General features: G+C 41.1%; 1 protein-coding gene across 2 annotated transcripts in view; it reads left to right on the top strand.

Annotated features, from left to right (window-relative positions):
- The window catches only part of LOC134344183 (inactive ubiquitin carboxyl-terminal hydrolase 53-like), a 150,150-nt gene that overhangs the window by 14,683 nt on the left and 117,327 nt on the right, over positions 1-18,140 (top strand). For both annotated transcript variants that reach the window (XM_063043561.1, XM_063043560.1), the window contains exons 2-4: positions 10,225-10,317; positions 11,863-11,997; positions 16,630-16,743. In XM_063043561.1, coding sequence (XP_062899631.1) covers positions 10,225-10,317; positions 11,863-11,997; positions 16,630-16,743 — 342 coding nt within the window. The remainder of the gene's footprint in view (positions 1-10,224; positions 10,318-11,862; positions 11,998-16,629; positions 16,744-18,140) is intronic.

Here is an 18,140-nt window from a genome sequence, read left to right as displayed (position 1 = left end):
AGGCCACACTTAGATCCCCTCCAGTTCGCCTACCAGCCCCGACTAGGAGTTGAGGATGCCATCGTCTACCTTCTGAACCGTGTCTACGCCCACCTGGACAAGCCAGTGAGCACGGTGAGGGTCATGTTTTTTGACTTCTCCAGTGCGTTCAACACCATCCGCCCTGCTCTGCTGGGGGAGAAGCTGACAGCGATGCAGGTGGATGCTTTCCTGGTGTCATGGATTCTTGATTACCTGACTGGTAGACTACAGTACGTGTGCTTGCAACACTGTGTGTCCGACAGAGTGATCAGCAGCACTGGGGCTCCACAGGGGACTGTCTTGCCTCCCTTTCTCTTCACCATTTACGCCTTGGACTTCAACTACTGTACAGAGTCTTGTCATCTTCAGAAGTTTTCTGATGACTCTGCCATAGTTGGATGCATCAGCAAGGGAGATGAGGCTGAGTACAGGGCTACGGTAGGAAACTTTGTCACATGGTGTGAGCAGAATTACCTGCAGCTTAATGTGAAAAAGACTAAGGAGCTGGTGGTAGACCTGAGGAGAGCTAAGGCACCAGTGACCCCTGTTTCCATCCAGGGGGTCAGTGTGGACATGGTGGAGGATTACAAATACCTGGGGATACGAATTGACAATAAACAGTACTGGTCAAAGAACACTGAAGCTGTCTACAAGAAGGGTCAGAGCTGTCTCTATTTCCTGAGGAGACTGAGGTCCTTTAACATCTGTCGGACGATGCTGAGGATGTTCTACGAGTCTGTGGTGGCCAATGCGATCATGTTTGCTGTTGTGTGCTGGGGCAGCAGGCTGAGGGTAGCAGACACTAACAGAATCAACATACTCATTCGTAAGGCCAGTGATGTTGTGGGGATGGAACTGGACTCTCTGACGGTGGTGTCTGAAAAGAGGATGCTGTCCAAGTTGCATGCCATCTTGGACAATGTCTCCCATCCACTACATAATGTACTGGTTGGGCACAGGAGTACATTCAGCCAGAGACTCATTCCACCGAGATGCAACAGAGAGCGTCATAGGAAGTCATTCCTGCCTGTGGCCATCAAACTTTACAACTCCTCCCTTGGAGGGTCAGACACCCAGAGCCAATAGGCTGGGCCTGGCCTTATTTCCTGGCATAATTTACATATTACTATTTAATTATTTATGATTTTATTACTATTTAATTATTTATGGTGCAACTGTAATGAAAACCAATTTCTCCCGGGATCAATAAAGTATGACTATGACTAATAGATAGATATTTTATTGATCCCAAAGGAAATTACAGTGTCACTGTAGCTTTACAAGTGTACAGATATACAAATATTAGAAGAGAAGTAAGAAAGAATTAAAAAAAATTAAGTTACCACAAACGATCTAACAGGAGGGGATCATCACTTCTCTGGCTATAGGTTGACTCATTATAAAGCCTAAAGGCCGAGGGTAAGAATGATTTCGTATAGTGCTCTCTGGAGCAGTTGTCTTAGTCTGTTACCTCCACAATCTTTCCACCACCTCTTTCATAACCCTGAGATATTATCCAATCTGGTCCAGATGACTCATCTACCTTAAGATCTTTCAGCTTCCTAGCACCTTCCCCTTAGTAATAACAACTGCACTCACTTCTGCCCTCTGACACTCTTGAATTTCTGGCATACTACTGGTACCTTCCACAGTGAAGACTAACAGTCTTCCGCAAAGTCTTTGATCCCCATTACTACCTCTATAGCATCATTTTTAGAGGTCTGATGCCCACCATTACCTCTCTTTACTCATATATATCAGAACTTAAAAAACTCTTATTGGCTAGCTTACCCTCATGTTTCAGTTTTTTCTCCTATTGCTTCTTAAGTTACCTTCAATTGTTTTGAAAAGCTCCCTAATCCTTCGCACTATTTTTTGCTATACAGGTGTCCCCCGCTTTTCGAACGTTCGCTTTACGAAACCTCACTGTTACGAAAGACCTACATTAGTACCCTGTTCTCGCTTTCAGGAAGTGTTTTCACTGCTTTTTAAAAAAAAAGCAGTGTGCGGGGAAAATCAGCGCGCGATAAGAGGCAGCGCGCCGTGTGCCCCGAGCAGCCGCTCTCCCTGGATTTGGAACTGCATTCTCGCCGGCATTGCTTAAACACGTGCCTGTGAGCAGCCGTGTGCAAGATGAGTTCTAAGGTGTTGGAAAAGCCTAAAAGAGCTTGTAAGGGTGTTACACTTAGCGTAAAACTAGACATAATTAAGCGTTTTGATCGTGTGAACGAAGTAAGGACTAAGTGAGTTTGGCTTGTGGAAGCTAATGAACATGATGTTGAAGAGGTTTTGGCATCCCATGACCAAGAACTGATAGATGAAGAGCTGATGCAATTGGAAGAGGAAAGGATAACAATCAAAACTGAATGCTGTAGCGAACGGACCGAAAGTGACTGCGTGAGATTTTCGCTGCAATGATAAAGTATGACTTTAATTTTGAAAGGGTACGTAGGTTTAGGGGATATTTGCAGGATGGTTTGAGTCCTTATAAAGAACTGTATGATAGAAAAATGTGCGAGGCTCAGCAGTCAAGCAAGCCTTCCACATCAGCCACAGCAGACGATGAACCTCGACCTTCGACATCGAGGCAGGCAGTCATAGGAGAAGAGAGCTGCCTGCTCTAATGGAAATAGATGACGAGATGAAACCCCAGTGTACCACCACCCCAACACTCAGGCTGCAGACAGATACTGTACCGATTCGCGGAGAATCCAGCAGTAGCCGGGAGGCACACAGCATATCTTTAAGAAAAAAGCTGAAATAAACATGCTAATTAATTAGGTGCCACCCGACATGTAATTAATTAGCATGTTTATTTCGGCTTTTTTCTTAAAGATGTGCGGTGTGCCTCCCGGCTGCTGCTGGACCCCTACGTGCCTCGCGGCCATGTTTTGCTCGGCGGCCTGGAGGGTGGGTGCCACTGCACCACCCAACCTGTGACGACTCAGTCTAACACACCATCATCAGTGTGCTCGGTGCTGAACCAATTCCGGTAAGGGATACTACACTGTACATACATTATTTCTACTTTATATAGGCTGTGTATTTTTATGTGTTATTTGGTATGATTTGGCAGCTTCATAGCTTAAAGGTTACTGGAGAGCGCTTGCGCTGTGTTTTTGCCAACAGCGCTTGCGTGAGATTTTCTGCCGAGAGCGCTTGCGCGAGATTTTCGCTATGGAGAACAGTTCAGTAATGATTGTGGAAAAGTATTTGTACTTTATATAGGCTATGTATTTATCATATCATTCCTGCTTTTACTATATGTTACTGTTATTTTAGGTTTTATGTGTTATTTGGCATGATTTGGTAGGTTATTTTTGGGTCTGCAAACGCTCACAAATTTTTCCCATATAAATAAATGGTAATTGCTTCTTCGCTTTATGACATTTTGGCTTACGAACCGTTTCATAGGAATGCTGTACCTTCGGAAGGCGGGGGAAACCTGTATTGTCTGCTTTTTTTTGTGTTTGACTTCCTTTGTCAGCCAGAGTTGCCTCATCCTCCCTTTGGAATGCAGCTTCTTTTGGATGAACTGATCGTGCATCTTACGAATTAGTCCCAGAAATTCAGGCCATTGCTGCTGCACTGTTATCCCAGCTCGTGACCCCTTCCAATCAACTTTGTCCACCTCTTCTCTCATGCTTCTATAGTTACCTTTACTCGAATGTGATAATGATATATCGGATTTTAACATAAGTCTCAAGCTGCAGGGTGAATTCTATCACATTATGATCGTTGTTTCCTCAGTGTTCCTTTACCTTAAGCTCCCTCATCAAATCTGTTTCATTCCACAAGACCCAATCCAGAACTGTCTTTTCTTTAGAGGGCTTGACCACAAGCTGCTCTAAAAAACCACGTTGTAGGCATTCTACAAATTCTTTCTCTTGGGATCCATTGCCTACCTGATCTTTATAATCTACCTACATATTGAAATCCCCCATGACCATCATAACATTGCCCTTTTTACGTACGCTTTTTGTCTCCTGTTGTAATTTGTACTGCACATCTTGGCCAGAGGCCTGTGTAACTCCCATCAGGGTCTTCTTGCCCTTACAGTTTCTTAACTCCACAAGCATTCTACATCTTCTGATCCTATGTTGCTTCTTTCAAAGAATATGGTTTCATTTTTTTTTTAAACCAACAGAGTCACCCTATCCCTCTGTCCGCCTGTTTGATAGGAGAGATCCTTATATCGTTGGATGTTTTAACTTCTAGCTACAGTCTTCTTTCAATTATGGCTCTGTGATGCCCTCAATAGCACTTGATGAGGTCCCACAAGGTAGATTGACATGCATGGGATGCACGGTGATTGAACTGTTTGTATTTGGTATTAATGCCCATGGAAGACAGTGTAGTAGTTGATGGGATTTATTCTGACTGGAGGTCTACTAGTGGTGTTCAACGGAGATCCATCTGGATTTTGTATATAACCTATGTGAAATTGTGGATAGTGTGTTGGTAAGTTCACAAATGAACAGGTTGGAAGTATCCCGATCGCCTCACTTTCAACGTGGTGTCTAGTCCCAATACACTTGTTCCCCATCAAGAAGACCTTAAAGCTCTCCGCTTCTTTTTGGACAACAGACCTAACCGGTTCCCCTACACCACCACCCTCCTCCATCTAGCAGAGTTGGTCTTCACACTCCACAATTTCTCTTTCGATGACTCCTACTTTTTCCAAAGCCAGGTTGTAGCTATGGGCCCCTGCTATGCTTGCCTTTTCGTTGGCTATGTCTGCCTTTTTGTTGGCTATGTGGAACAGTCCATGTTTAAACCCTTCACTGGGTAGCACTTACCAACTCATTCTGTGCTACATTTTTGACTGCATTGGTGCTGCTTCATGCATCCTTGCTGAGCATGTCAATTTCATTAACTTTGCCTCTAACTTCCACCCTGCCCTCAAATTCACAGTACATTTTTGTCACCTCTCTCCCCTTTCTTGATCTCTTTCTGTCTCCTTCACAGGAGGCAAACTGTCTGCTGATATCTTTAATAAACCTACTGACTCACAGCTGTCATGATTATACTTCTTCCTACCTGGTTACTTGTAAAAATGCTATTCCCTGCTCTCAATTCCTCTGTTTCTACCACAGCTGTTCCCAGCAAGCAGCTTTCCTTTCCACGACGTCAGAGATGTCCTCCTCCTTCAAAGAACAGGGTTTCCCTTCCTCCACCATTGATGCTGCCCTTCTTTACATATCCATTTTGCAGACATCCACCCTCACCCCAACTTTCCACCACCTTAACAGGGTTAGAATTCTTCCATGATTCCTTTGTCCCTTTGTCCCTCCGCTCTGATCTCCCTCCTGACACTTATCCCTCCAAGCAGGAGAAGTGCTACACCTGTCCATTCACCTCCTCCCACACCTCTATTCAGTGCCCCAAACAATCCTTCCAGGTGAAACAACACTTTATCTGTGAGTCCTTTGGGGTCATTACCATTATCTGGTGTTCCCGGTGCAGCATACTGTACATTGGTGAGATCTGCATAGATTGGGAGACTGCTTTGTTGAGCACTTTCGCTCCATTCGCAACAAGTGTTTAGCAGCTTTGGGCCTGTACTCATTGGAATTTAGAAGAATGCATGGGGATCTTTTTGAAACCTACCGAATGTTGAAAGGACTAGAGGCACAGTCTCAAAATTGAGGGGTGCCTTTTTAGAACAGAAGTAAGAAGGAATTTTTTTTTTAGTCAAAGAGTGATGAGTCTGTGGAATGCTTTGCTACAGACTGTTATGGAGGCCAAGTCTGTGAGTATATCAAAGCGGAAATTGATAGATTCCTGATTGTTTGGGGCATCAAGGGATATGGTGAGGGGGCAGCTGTATGGCGGTTGAATGGGTGAATGGGATCCAGGATCTGCCATGATGAAATGGTGGAGCGGACTCAGTGGGCTGAATGGCCTAATTCTGCTTCCATATCTTATAGTCTTATGGTCTAAGCAGGATTTCCTGGTGGCTAACCATTTTAATTCCAATCCCCCTTCCTATCAAGATGGGGCCACTCTCAAGTAGGAGATGCAACACCTCATATTCTTTCAGGGTAGCCTTCAACTTGATGGCATGAACATCAATTTCCCTGACTTTTGGTAATTTCTCCCCCCTCTCCTTCTTTCTTCTTCCATTCCCCATTCTCCTATTCTGACTTACCTCTTATCTCCTTCATCTTACATGCCTTTTAGTTCCGTCTGGTGCCCTTCCTCCTTCCCTTTTGCCCATGAATCACTCTCCTCTCCTCTTAGTTTCCTTCTTCATCCCTTTGCCTTCACCTATCACCACTCAGCTTTTTATTTCACCCCTTCCCCACCCACCAACCATTCCTCTCACCTGGCTTCACCTATCAACTTCTAGTTTATACTCCTTCCTCCCTGAAGGTGGTTCTATGAGTTGATAGACTAGTTAAGTAGGCATACGCTATGCTTGTGTTTGGCAGCATCGATGGAAAAGAGTAAACGTTTCGTACTGAGACCTTTCATCAGATCTAGAACAAAAGATGAGTAGTTAGACCAAGAAGCTTGGGGAAGGGAAGGAAGAAGTACAGCGTGGTAGGTGATAGGTGAATCTGCGAAAAGGGGAAGTTGATTGGTGAAAGAGATAAAGGGGTGGAGAAGGGGGAATTTGATTAGGAGGGGGTAGAAGATCATGGAAGAGAGGGAAGGGGGAGCAGCACCAGAGGGGGGTAATGGGCAGGTAAGGAGATAAGTTGAGAGAGGGAAATGGGAATGGTGGGGGGGGGGCCAATTTCAGATGTTTGAGAAATCAATGTTTATGTCATCAGGTTGGAGGCTGCCCAGATGGAATACAGGGTGTTGTTCCTCCAATTTCAGTACGGCCTCATCATGGTAATAGACGAGGCCATGGACTAACATGTCAGAATAGGAATGGGAAGTAGAATTGAAATGGGTAGCCACCGGAAGATCCCAGTATTTCTGGCGGAGGGAGCATAGGTGCTCGGTGAAGCAGTCTCCCAGTCTATGTCAGGTCTCACCGATATACAGGAGGCCACACAGGGAGCACAGAATACAGCAGGTAACCTTGACTGACTGACTGACAGCTGTAGGGTCACTTTACCTGTAAGGACTGTTTGTGGCCCTGAATTGTAGTGAGGGAGGAGGTGTAGGGGCAGATGTGGCACTTCTTCCGCTTGCAAGTGTCCAAGAGCCAGGAAGTTGTGTCACTGGTTTATAAAACTCTAGTTAGGCCGCATAGAGAGTATTTCATTTGAATCTTCTTATGTGATCTTAGAAAGGATGTTGAGGCTTTGGAGAGAGTGCAAAAGAGGTTTATCAGAATGCTGTTTGGATTGGAGAGTGTGTATAAGAAGGAGAGGTTGGTTAAACATGGGTTGTTTTCGCTGATATGCAGAAGATGAAGCAAGCCCTGTGGAATATTTCAGGACATGGGTCAAGTAGATGGTTGGTATCCTTATTCCTCAGGTTTAAATGTCGAATGCTAGAGGGCATGCAGTGAAGGTGAGGGGGAGTAAATTCAAATGAAATATATAGGGCATTTTTTTTTTTAAACGCACAAAGAATGATGGGGTGCCTGGATGTGCTACCAAGCGTTTAGTAGAGGCCAACAATGTGATAGAGGCCTTTTAGAAGCTCTTACATAGGCACATAAGTATGCAGGGAATTGAGGGTAATGGACTTGTGTGAGCAGAAAGGACTAGTTTAATTTGGAGTGTATTACTGTTTTAATTAGTTCAACACAACGTCATGAGTTGAAAGGTCTGTTTCTGTGCTGAACTGTTTCGTGTTCAATATAACCACACTTCTAAAGTTTAAAAGATATATAGAATAGATTCTCTCTAATTTCCTGCAGACTTTTTCCTTGCTATCCGAATGCTTTTGTACCTGTGTAGCTCTCTAGATTATCGATCTAAACTGATAAATCAGTGCAAATAAGTAACATGTCGTGTAATTTCGTCAATCTAAGACTTGACATTTTGGAAGGTGACTTTCCATTACTGTAGGTTGCTACAGTTGAGAGAATTAGAATCAGAACCAGTTTTAATATCACTAGCATATATCATGAAATATTTTGTTTTGCAGGAGCAGTACATTGCAATACATAATAAAATAAACTAAATTACAATAAGAAATGCAATGTATAAAATGTATAAAAAGTAGTGCAAATAGAGCAAAAAAAAAGAGAAAAAAACAATGAGATAGTATATGTGGGTTCATGGAACATTTAGAAATCTGATGGCAGAGGGAAAGAAGCTGCTCCTAAAACATTGAATGTGTGTCTTCAGGCTGCTGTACCTGCACCTTGATGGAATCATTGAGAAGAGGGCATGTCCCGGCTTGTGGGTGTCCATAGTGACAGATGCCGCCTTTTGAAGATGTACTTGATGCTGGGGAGGCTAGTGCCCATGATAGAGCAGGCTGAGTTTGGAATTCTCTGTAGCTTTTACTGATCCTGTGCAGTGGCCTCTCTATACCAGATGATGATGCAACCAATTAAAATGCTCTTCATGTAGCAATTTGAGAGTCTTTGGTGACATGGAGTCTCCTCAAGATCGTTTTTTTTTTGTAATTTGTTTTTTATTGAATTTCATCATCAAACAAACATTTCCATAAGATGTATTTCAGATACTGTACATATATATCATATAATCATATTTGTCACAGATCTCCACATAATATTTATCTGAGGTATATGCTTATAGAAAGGAGCGGAAAGAAAGAACAATCGAAAGAAGAAAACTATGTACAGAGTGATTTTTTTTTAACAACATCTTAATGAAATAAAGCTGCTGTTGTGCCTTCATTGTAATTATGTCAATATGCTGGGCCCAGGATAGATCTTCAGAGATGTTGACACCTAGGATGATGGCAGAAAACCCCCTCGGCAGATAAAATGGATAACACTTGATTGTTAGATATTCTAGGTCAGGTGAGCAGGTCTGAGATACAACCGTCATGCACCAGAATGAGTTAATTATGAATCATACTGCTCTTTCTTTAAAATACTCAACTGATAGAGCTTTGTGGAGAATGGTGAAGACTTCGGGGTGTAGCATTGTGTCTGAGCCATTTTTCCATGAAGCAAAGTACCCAGCAGTCCATGATATCCCCCTGGTACTGCAATCTTGCCCTGAGGTCTAGAATTTTATTTTCCAGAGACTGTATATTTGCCAGCAGGGTAGTTAGGAATAGGGGTCTAAGGCCTCTGAGTTTCACTTGTTCCTGCAATCCAGCACACCTTCCCTGCTTTTGTTTCCTTAAAGGGAAACTGGACTCGTGACTGGGGTCTGTTGATTTTTGAGTACTGATAGATTTTTTTAAAAAACATTGCTTACTGAAGTACCCATGGCTGTGACCGGACCAGCTGTAGTCCTAAATGGGAATAGTTGATGATTCCCATTGGAGCTACATGCAAACACTCACCCCTTATCAGTTGTTATCTTTGAGGAGTGTTTAAGGCTGTTAATATCTTATTAACCTGAAAAGCCTGCATTGAAAGTGATTTTGTGATTAGTACTATTGCTTATCTTCTGTCAGCAATCTATAATGGATGCAGTTTTCATTTGAAAACTCCGACTGAAATGTTTGGAAAGAGAATTCATCTTCTTAGCAATATTTCATAGTATTCTTCAGTATTTTCATGGTGCAAATGAAGCACAATCTCTGCCCTGATGTAGTAATTAATAAGTACACAATCTCTGCTAATGACTGGAACATTTTGTCCCAGACAGTCTTCTGGTGAACCTCTTTTGCAGTCTCTCCAGTATACTTGTGCCTTTCCAATAAAGCACTAATCAGAACTATATACCGTATTTCAGCTTTTTCCTGTCCTATGTTTTATGAAGTTGTACCAAAGCCTCTTTGCTCTTGTATTCTATACCACAGCTAATGAAGCCTGTGCTTTCTTAACCTGTGCTGCCATGTTGAAGGATCAAAGCTTCATAATTCTGTAATACACTCTTGGGCCCTACCATTCAAAATATATCATGCCTTAGACACCTCATCTTGTTGGGATTAAATTCCATCTGCCACTTTCTTGCTCAATTTGCCATCTGATATGCTAGGAGGTGTGGGGGGAAAAGAAAATGTGTTGAATAGAGCAATCATGAATTATAGTGTTAATGGAAGTACAAACCTTAAATATTGTAGTGTACAGATAGAAAAGCATTTTTGGATGTCTTTTTGTCTTGGTCATCCGTAGAATTGAAGTCTCTGGGTTTCGTCCTGCAGATTCTATGGCACCTGGATATATTTCGACGAAGTTTGAGACAACTGCCTGGACATGTCTGTTTTGGAAATGCTTGCATATTCTGTGCTCTGAAGGTAAAATCAGTTTTTAATATTGAATTGCTCAATATTTTTGAAAGGCTTGATGTGGTAGATGTTGTGAGTCATATTTTCAAGAAGAGGGAATTAACATTTGGGATTCAGATAAGGATTTTTTTTAACTTATAGGAATGTGATTCTTGGCTCTGTTTGCCTAAGAAGATTCTATATGCTCAAATAGTAAGATATGGTGGTTAAATTACCAGACTGGTAATCCAAAGAAAAAAACACTTCACACATTGACCTGCCCTAGCAGACATAGGTGGGATGTAAAATGTCATTATTGGTCAGGGATTAAAGAACGTGAATAATAATGTGATACCCAATACAACTGAAACGTAAACTCCCTACTTTTAAATTTGAATCACCTAGCAATAAGTAACAACACTGTTAGCTTTTCTAATTGTCATAACTTAATGATAGATTTTTACTAATTGTGCATTGTGATACCTAATTCCCTATGAATCTTTCCAACCTATTTTTGTGTTATCAGCAAATTTAGCAATCATGCATACTTCAGTGTTGCCTGTGAGTCATTCATATCAATTATAGATAGGCTCCATCACAGTCCCCAATTTACACCACTTGTAGGTCTTACCAACAAGAAAATGCCTGTTGGTTATGCGCTTGACTTTCTTTTAGGAAGCTAATTTTCTGTGCTATGTATATTAGAAATTTACTTTTATTATGTCCTAATGTTATACTACAGATTTAATAGAGAGACTTTTGAGAGAATACATGAACTTTGTTACGTTTTGAATTTTAAGTCTTTATTCTTACTGGATTGTTATCGCTGTGACTCCATGCTGACTTTTTCACATCATCTTTGTTATCTTTTGGCTCAAATTCTCTCCTCCTCCAGTTTCATCTATTTTTTTTTGATGGAATCATTAGCTCCGACATCTATAGGGTTCCCACACTTCCATTACTAAAATTATTCTCTGAAGTTTAATAAAAAAAAATGCTAGTTCTTTATCATTTCTGAGCTGACGCCTGTCATCACATTTTTCTTCTGTGTTGGAACCAAGTCTGCTTGAAATAGAAATCCCTGTCTTACAAGATCACTGGCCTGTGTTTTTTAAATGTTGTGATCAGTATTCTTAACTTTTTTTGTTCCTTTGTTTAAGTGAATATGCCTAGTCTGCTTCCTGGATCCATACTACAGTCAACACAATGCATAACTTTTCAGTCCCAAGGCGCAAACTATTTCTCATCTGGTTGCAAAATGTACTAAAAAGTTATTGTTTGTTTTTTGTTTTGAAAATAGTTTTCCATGTGGTTAGCTGCTCCTGTGCTTTTCCTTTTGTCATTCCCCTGTAGACCCTGAGCAATTGCTCAGAAAGTGGTTGGTTCACTGTGGTGCAGAAGAAGTTTTTGAATACTATATATAGCTTTAACAAGGTACTTTTATATAAAAAAAACTTGGTTGTGTGGTATCTTGAAGTTAGTTTATGCATACGTTACTTAAGTATCTAATTACTGAGGTTGATCTTGACATTTATTTCACCACTCACTGTGGCAAATAATGTTTTCTTCTTGCAGGATATATTTGTAGAATTTCGTAACAGCAGGGAGAAAGCCCTTCCTTCTGATGCCCTTCGTAGTGCTCTAGCTGAGAGCTTTAAAGATGAACATCGTTTTCAACTTGGTTTTATGGATGATGCTGCAGAATGCTTTGTACGTATCCTGGCAATTTTACTATCTTTCATTCAGCACCTTAATAACTTGATCTGTTTGACTAATTTGTCTGTGCTGACTTCCTGAAAGAGATATTGTGGCTGGCCCTGAAACCCCAGATGTGCTTGGTTTGGAGACAGATTTCCAGCTTTCCTAGACTTTTGAAAGTATTTTTCTCAAATAAGCACATATTTGTTCCATAAGATGGTTTTCAAATTCTTGTTGGCACTAGGATAGATAAAAGGGAGACAGTGCATGTTGTTTACTTGGATTTTCAGAATGTCTTTGACAAGGTGCCACACATGAAACTACTAAAGAAGATAAGACCCAGGTGTTACAGGAAAGTTGCTGGCATGGCTAGAAGATCATGATAGCGGAGCAGTTAGTGTGACGCTATTACAGCTTGGGGCGTTGGAGTTTGGAGTTCAATTCTGGTGTCATTTGTGAAAACTCAGTATCTCCTCCCCCTGAAATATGGGGGTTTTCTCTGAGTCCTCTGGTTTCCTCCCATAGTCCAAAGCTGTACCAGTTAGTGGGTGAATTGGTCATTATAAATTGTACATTGAATAGTTTGGGGTTAAACCAGGGTTGCTGAGTGGTGCGGCTCGAAGGGCTAGAACAGCCTGTTCAACGCTGTATAGAAACATAGAAAACCTATGACACAATGCAGGCCCTTCGGGCCACAATGTTGTGCCAAACATGTACTTCTAGAAATTACCTAGGGTTACCCATAGCCCTATTTTTTCTAATTCCTTTTAATTAATTTACCATTCACTTATGGTGTAAGCCGCATTGCTTATTTCGTGTTAGTTTTCACATCGTAAATCTCAGTTTACCCAGTCCTGTGTCACTCTCATCATTACAACATGCAGATTAGTGCTCTTTTTTGAATCTGCAGCTTGACTTCTTATCTTTTTCTCTTCCCTTTGCAGTCCATTTATATTTGTATGCCCAATGGCTGTTTATGTGTCCTGCCTTGTTACATTTTCTAGAAGTTTCACCATTAAGCCTGCTTTGGTCTGGTGTCTGTGAGCCATTTTTGGTGTATTAACAATATTACTCAAATCTTACTTAAATATTAAATAGACTACACATGGAACAATCCAAGAAGGAATGAGCCTAATAGCGTTTCTCCAAGGGAGCCAATATGTAATCTGTGAAAGTAAAAAAGAAAAGGTTGCCTGATTGGCAGAGGCTAAAGAATGGGAATAAAGGAGTCATTTCTGCTTGGCTGCCAATGACTAGTGATGTTTCACAGGGTCAATGCTGGGACTGTTTCTTTTCATGTCATATGTTAATGTTTTGGATGACAGAATTGATAGCTTTGTGGCCAAGTTTACAGACTGTACAAATATATCTGGAGGGCACGCAGTATTGTAGAAGCAGGGAGTCTGCAAAAGGATTTAGACAGTTTAAGAGAATGGGCAAAAAAGTGGCAGATGAAATACCATGTAGGGAAGTGTATGTCATGCACTTTGATGTAAAGGAATAAAGGTGTAGACTACTATTCAAAATGGGGAACATATTCAGAAATTAGGTGCAAAGGATTTTGAGGTCCTTGTGCAGGATTCCCTGAAGGTTATCTTGTAGGTTGAGTTGATAATAAGGAAGGCAAATGCAATGTTGACATTTATTTCAAGTGGACTAGAATATAAAAGCAAGCATGTGATGCTGATGCTTTATAAGGCATTAGTCAGACTGCAGTTGGAGTCATAGAGAAGTATAGCACAGCAGTGGGCACTTTGGCCTGTCTAGTCCGTGCTGAAATTACTTAAACTGCCTACCCCAACAACCTGCACTGGGACCATAGCTCTCCATGTCCCTACTATCGATATACCTATCCAAACTTCTCTTAAAGGTTGAAATCGAGCTCACATGGACCACTTGTGCTGGCAGTTCATTCTACATTCTCACAACCCTCTGAGTGAAGAAATTTCCCCTCGTGTTCCCCTTAAACTTTTCACCTTTCACCCATAAACCATGACCTCTGGTTGTAGTCCTACCCAACCTCAGTGGAAAAAAGCCTCCTTGCATTTACCTTATCTATATCCCTCATAATTTTGTATACCTTTATCAAATCTCCTCTGCAAGCCGTGATGGTCTTCCTCACTGTCCACTACACCCTCATTCTTAGTGTCATCAGCAAACTTGCTGATCCAGTTAACCACATTATCATCCAGATGACAAACAACAAAGGACACAGCACTGATCTCTGCGGCACACGACTAGTCACAGGCCTCCAGTTAGAGAGGCAACCCTTTATTACCACTCTGTGATTTCTCTCGCAAAGTCAATGTCTAATCCAAATTACTTCCTGGTTCTGAATGTCGAGCGATTGAACCTTCTTGATCAGCCTTCCATGTGGGACCTTGTCAAATGCCTTACTAAAGTACATGTAGATGACATCCATTGACTTGCCTTCATCCACTTTCTTGGTAACTTGCTCGAAAAACTGTACAAGATTGGTTAGACATGACCTACCATGCACAGAGCCATACTAACTACCCTTAATCAGTCCATGTCTATCCAAATATATCCAGTCCCTTAGAATACCTTCCAATAACTTTCCCATAACTGATGTCAGACTCACCATCCTATAATTTTCTGGTTTCTGTTTAGAGCCATTTTTAAATAGCGATACAACATTGGCTATCCTCCAATCTTCTAGTACCTCTTCTGTTGCTGAAAATGTTTTAAATATTTCACCCTGGAAATTTCTGCAGTTGGCTCCTGTAGGGCACGGGAACACCTTGTCAGGCTCTAGGGACTTATCCACCCTGATTTGCCTTGGTAGCAAACATCTCGTCCTCTGCAATCTACAGGGTCCATGAAGTTGATGCTGTTTTGCTTCACTTCTGTAAGCTCTGTATCTGTCTCCCAAGTAAATACAAGTGAAAAGAAGACATTTAAGATCTCCTTCAGCTGTTTTGACTCCACACTTGGATTACCACTCTGGTCTTCCAGAGGACCAATCTTGTCCCTCCCTAGCAATGCTTTTGTTCTTAACATACCTGTGAAATCCCTTAGGATTCTCCTTCACCTTGTCTGCTGGAACAACTTCGTATCTTTTTTTTAGCCTTTCTGATTCCTCTTGTGTTCTCTTACATTTCTTGTACTCCATTAGCACTTCATTTTTTCCTACCTGCCTGTACCTGTCATATACCTTCTTTTATCTCTCCTTTTATCCAGTGCCTCAATATCTCTTGAAAACCAAGGTTCCCTAAACCTGTTATCTTTACCTTTTATTCAGACAAGCACATTAAAGCTTCATACTCTCAAAATTTCTTTTTTGAAGGCCTCCCTCTTTCCAAATACACCTTTGCCAGAAAAGCAGCCTGTTCCAATCCACACTTGCCAGATCGTTTCTGCTACCATAAAAATTGGCTTTTTTCCAATTTAGAATTTCAACCATGGACCAGGCCTATCTTTTTGCTTATTTACTTCGAAACTAATAGCATTGTGGCCTCTGGCTACAAAGTGGTCCCCTACAAAAACTTCTGTCATCTGCTCTGTCTAGTTCCCTAATAGCAGATCCAATATTGCACGCCCTCTTGTTGGGACTTCTACGTACTTGGAGTACTGTGAGCAGTTTTGGGCCTCTTATCTAAGAAAGGATGCTTTGGCATTGGAGAGGGTCTGGGGACGTTCACGAGAATGATCCCAGGAATGAAGGGGTTAATGTATAAGGAGCGTTTGATAGCTCTGGGTGTGTGCTCACTGGAGAATGAGAGAGGAGTCTCTTTGGAAACCTACCAAATATTGAAATCCCTGGACAGAATGGACATGGGGATGATGTTTCCTATACTGGGGAGTCTAGGGCCAGAGGTCATAGCCTCAGAATAGAAGGATTTCTATTTCAAACAGATGAGATTTCTTTAGCTTTAGTGAGTGGTGACTGTGTGGAATTCATTCCCACAGACAGCTGTGGAGGCTAAGTCACTAGGTATATTTCAAACGAAAGTTTATAGATTCGTGATTAGTGGGGGGGTCAAAGGTTACAGGGAGAAGGCAGGAGAGTGGGGGATAATGATTCAGCCATGATGGAAAGACAGATCAGACGATGGGCCGAATGGCCTAATCCTGCTCCCGTGTTTTGTGATCCATTGCACTCCTTATTTTGAGCTGAGTGTTCTTGAAACACTTGTATTTAGCTGAAATGCTGTGCAAAAGTTCAGAAGGAAATAAAACATTATTGAAACACATCAGTGTTCAATCAGTATAACTACTTGTAAATCACTTTGAGAAATGTTTAAAAATGCAGTTATCATTCCTGAAGCTTTTCACAACCTGTACAAAATACTTGTTTTAAGATGCAATGCTGCTAAGACAACAATATCTTGTATTAAATTGTTAGTTTCCAGTTTTGGAATGTTCCATTTTTGTAAAATTGACATTGAATATGAAGTTAATCAAACTTACAAAGTTTGTTTTTACTCATCGTTCTATTAATTTTAATTTCTGCCCAAAATTGCTTGATGATCTTGCAGAAAGTTTTAGTTTTTCATTTTTAAGCAGTTCAGCGGTATTTTTGTTTTGGAGTGACTAATAAATTACATTAAATTTGCTCGAAGTTAGGGTCTTCCAAAGACTTCCAATTGCACCATTATTTCTGATGTTTCTTTTTCTCTTCAGGAGAATATTTTGGAGAGAATTCACTCGCACATGGTATCAGACATGGAAATGGATACATGTACTGCTAAGTGTTGCATTACCCACCAGAAGTTTGCTATGACACTCTATGAACAGGTGAGTAATAAAATGCCAGTGATGCCAAAAAAAGCAGGATCCTCTAGTCTTTAGGGAAATAACAGACTTTTTAATTTTGAATCATTCTGGATAAGGCATTTATTGGTTACTGAATTCCATCAATCATTGAAACATTGAAATGTATCATTGTTTGTATAAATGAGGAAGCTACTTTTTTGTCATACTGAAATAGAACTCTAAAAGAGTTTATCATTCTTTTGTGTTCTCTGTGGTGGTAGTGAATTATATTTTAAACAATAATTTTGAACATTTTGAGGTGCTAATGGTGTTTCAAATACAATGATTTGTTATTTACACATGATCCAATTTATTATTATGTGAGGAGTTTAATGAAGCATTGTTACTGTGCGATAGAAATATAGCAAAATCGGTAACAGATACTGATCTACATGTACTGTACTTAAATGCATGCAGCATTAAAAATAAAGTAGATGACCTTGTTGTACAGCTACAGGTTGAAAGATATGACATTGTGGCCATCACCGAGTCATGGCTAAATGATGAATGTGATTGGGAGCTGAATGTCCAAGGATACACAGTGTATAGGAAAGATAGGAAGGTAGGTAAAAGGGGTGGCGTGGCCCTGATGGTAAGCAACAATATCAAATCACTAGAAAGAAGGGACATAGGATCAGAAGAGGTAGAATCCTTATGGGTCGAGTTAAGAAATGGCAAGGGTAAAAAGACACTAATAGCAGTTATTTACAGGCCTCCAAACAGTGGCCGGGATGTGGACTACGAGTTACAGCTGGAAATAGAAAAAGCGTGTCAGAAGGAAAATGTCAAGATAATTATGGGGAATTTTAATATGAAAGTGGATTGGGAAAGTCAGGAAGGTACTGGATCTCAGGAGAGTGAGTTTGTGGAATGCCTATGGGATGGCTTTTTGGAGCAGCTTGTCCATATGCCCCCCCCTCCCCCCAGGGGTTCGGCTGTTTTGGATTGGGTGCTGTGTAATGAACCTGAGGCAATTAGGGAGCTGAGGTAATGGAACCCCTCAGAAGTAGTGATCATAACATGATTGAGATCAGTTTCAAATTTGAAAAGGAGAAGCTGATATCAGGTGTATCGATATTTCAGTGGAACAAAGGAAATTACAGTGGTATGAGAGAGGAACTGGTCCAAGTCAATTTGAAAAGTAAGCTAGATGGAGGGACGGTAGAGCAGAATTGGATGAAATTCCTACAAGAAATGAGGAAAGTGCAGGAAAAATATATTCCAAGAAAAAAGAAAATCATGAGTGGAAAAATGGCACAAATGTGGCTAATACGAGAGGTTAAACATAGAAACATAGAAACATAGAAAATAGGTGCAGGAGTAGGCCATTCGGCCCTTCGAGCCTGCACCGCCATTTATTATGATCATGGCTGATCATC

This window comes from Mobula hypostoma, chromosome 3 (genome assembly GCF_963921235.1).
Source record: "Mobula hypostoma chromosome 3, sMobHyp1.1, whole genome shotgun sequence".
Lineage (NCBI taxonomy): Eukaryota > Metazoa > Chordata > Chondrichthyes > Myliobatiformes > Myliobatidae > Mobula > Mobula hypostoma.
The sequence above is the reverse complement of the archived record's forward strand: the minus strand, read 5'-3'. Positions and strand labels throughout refer to the sequence as shown.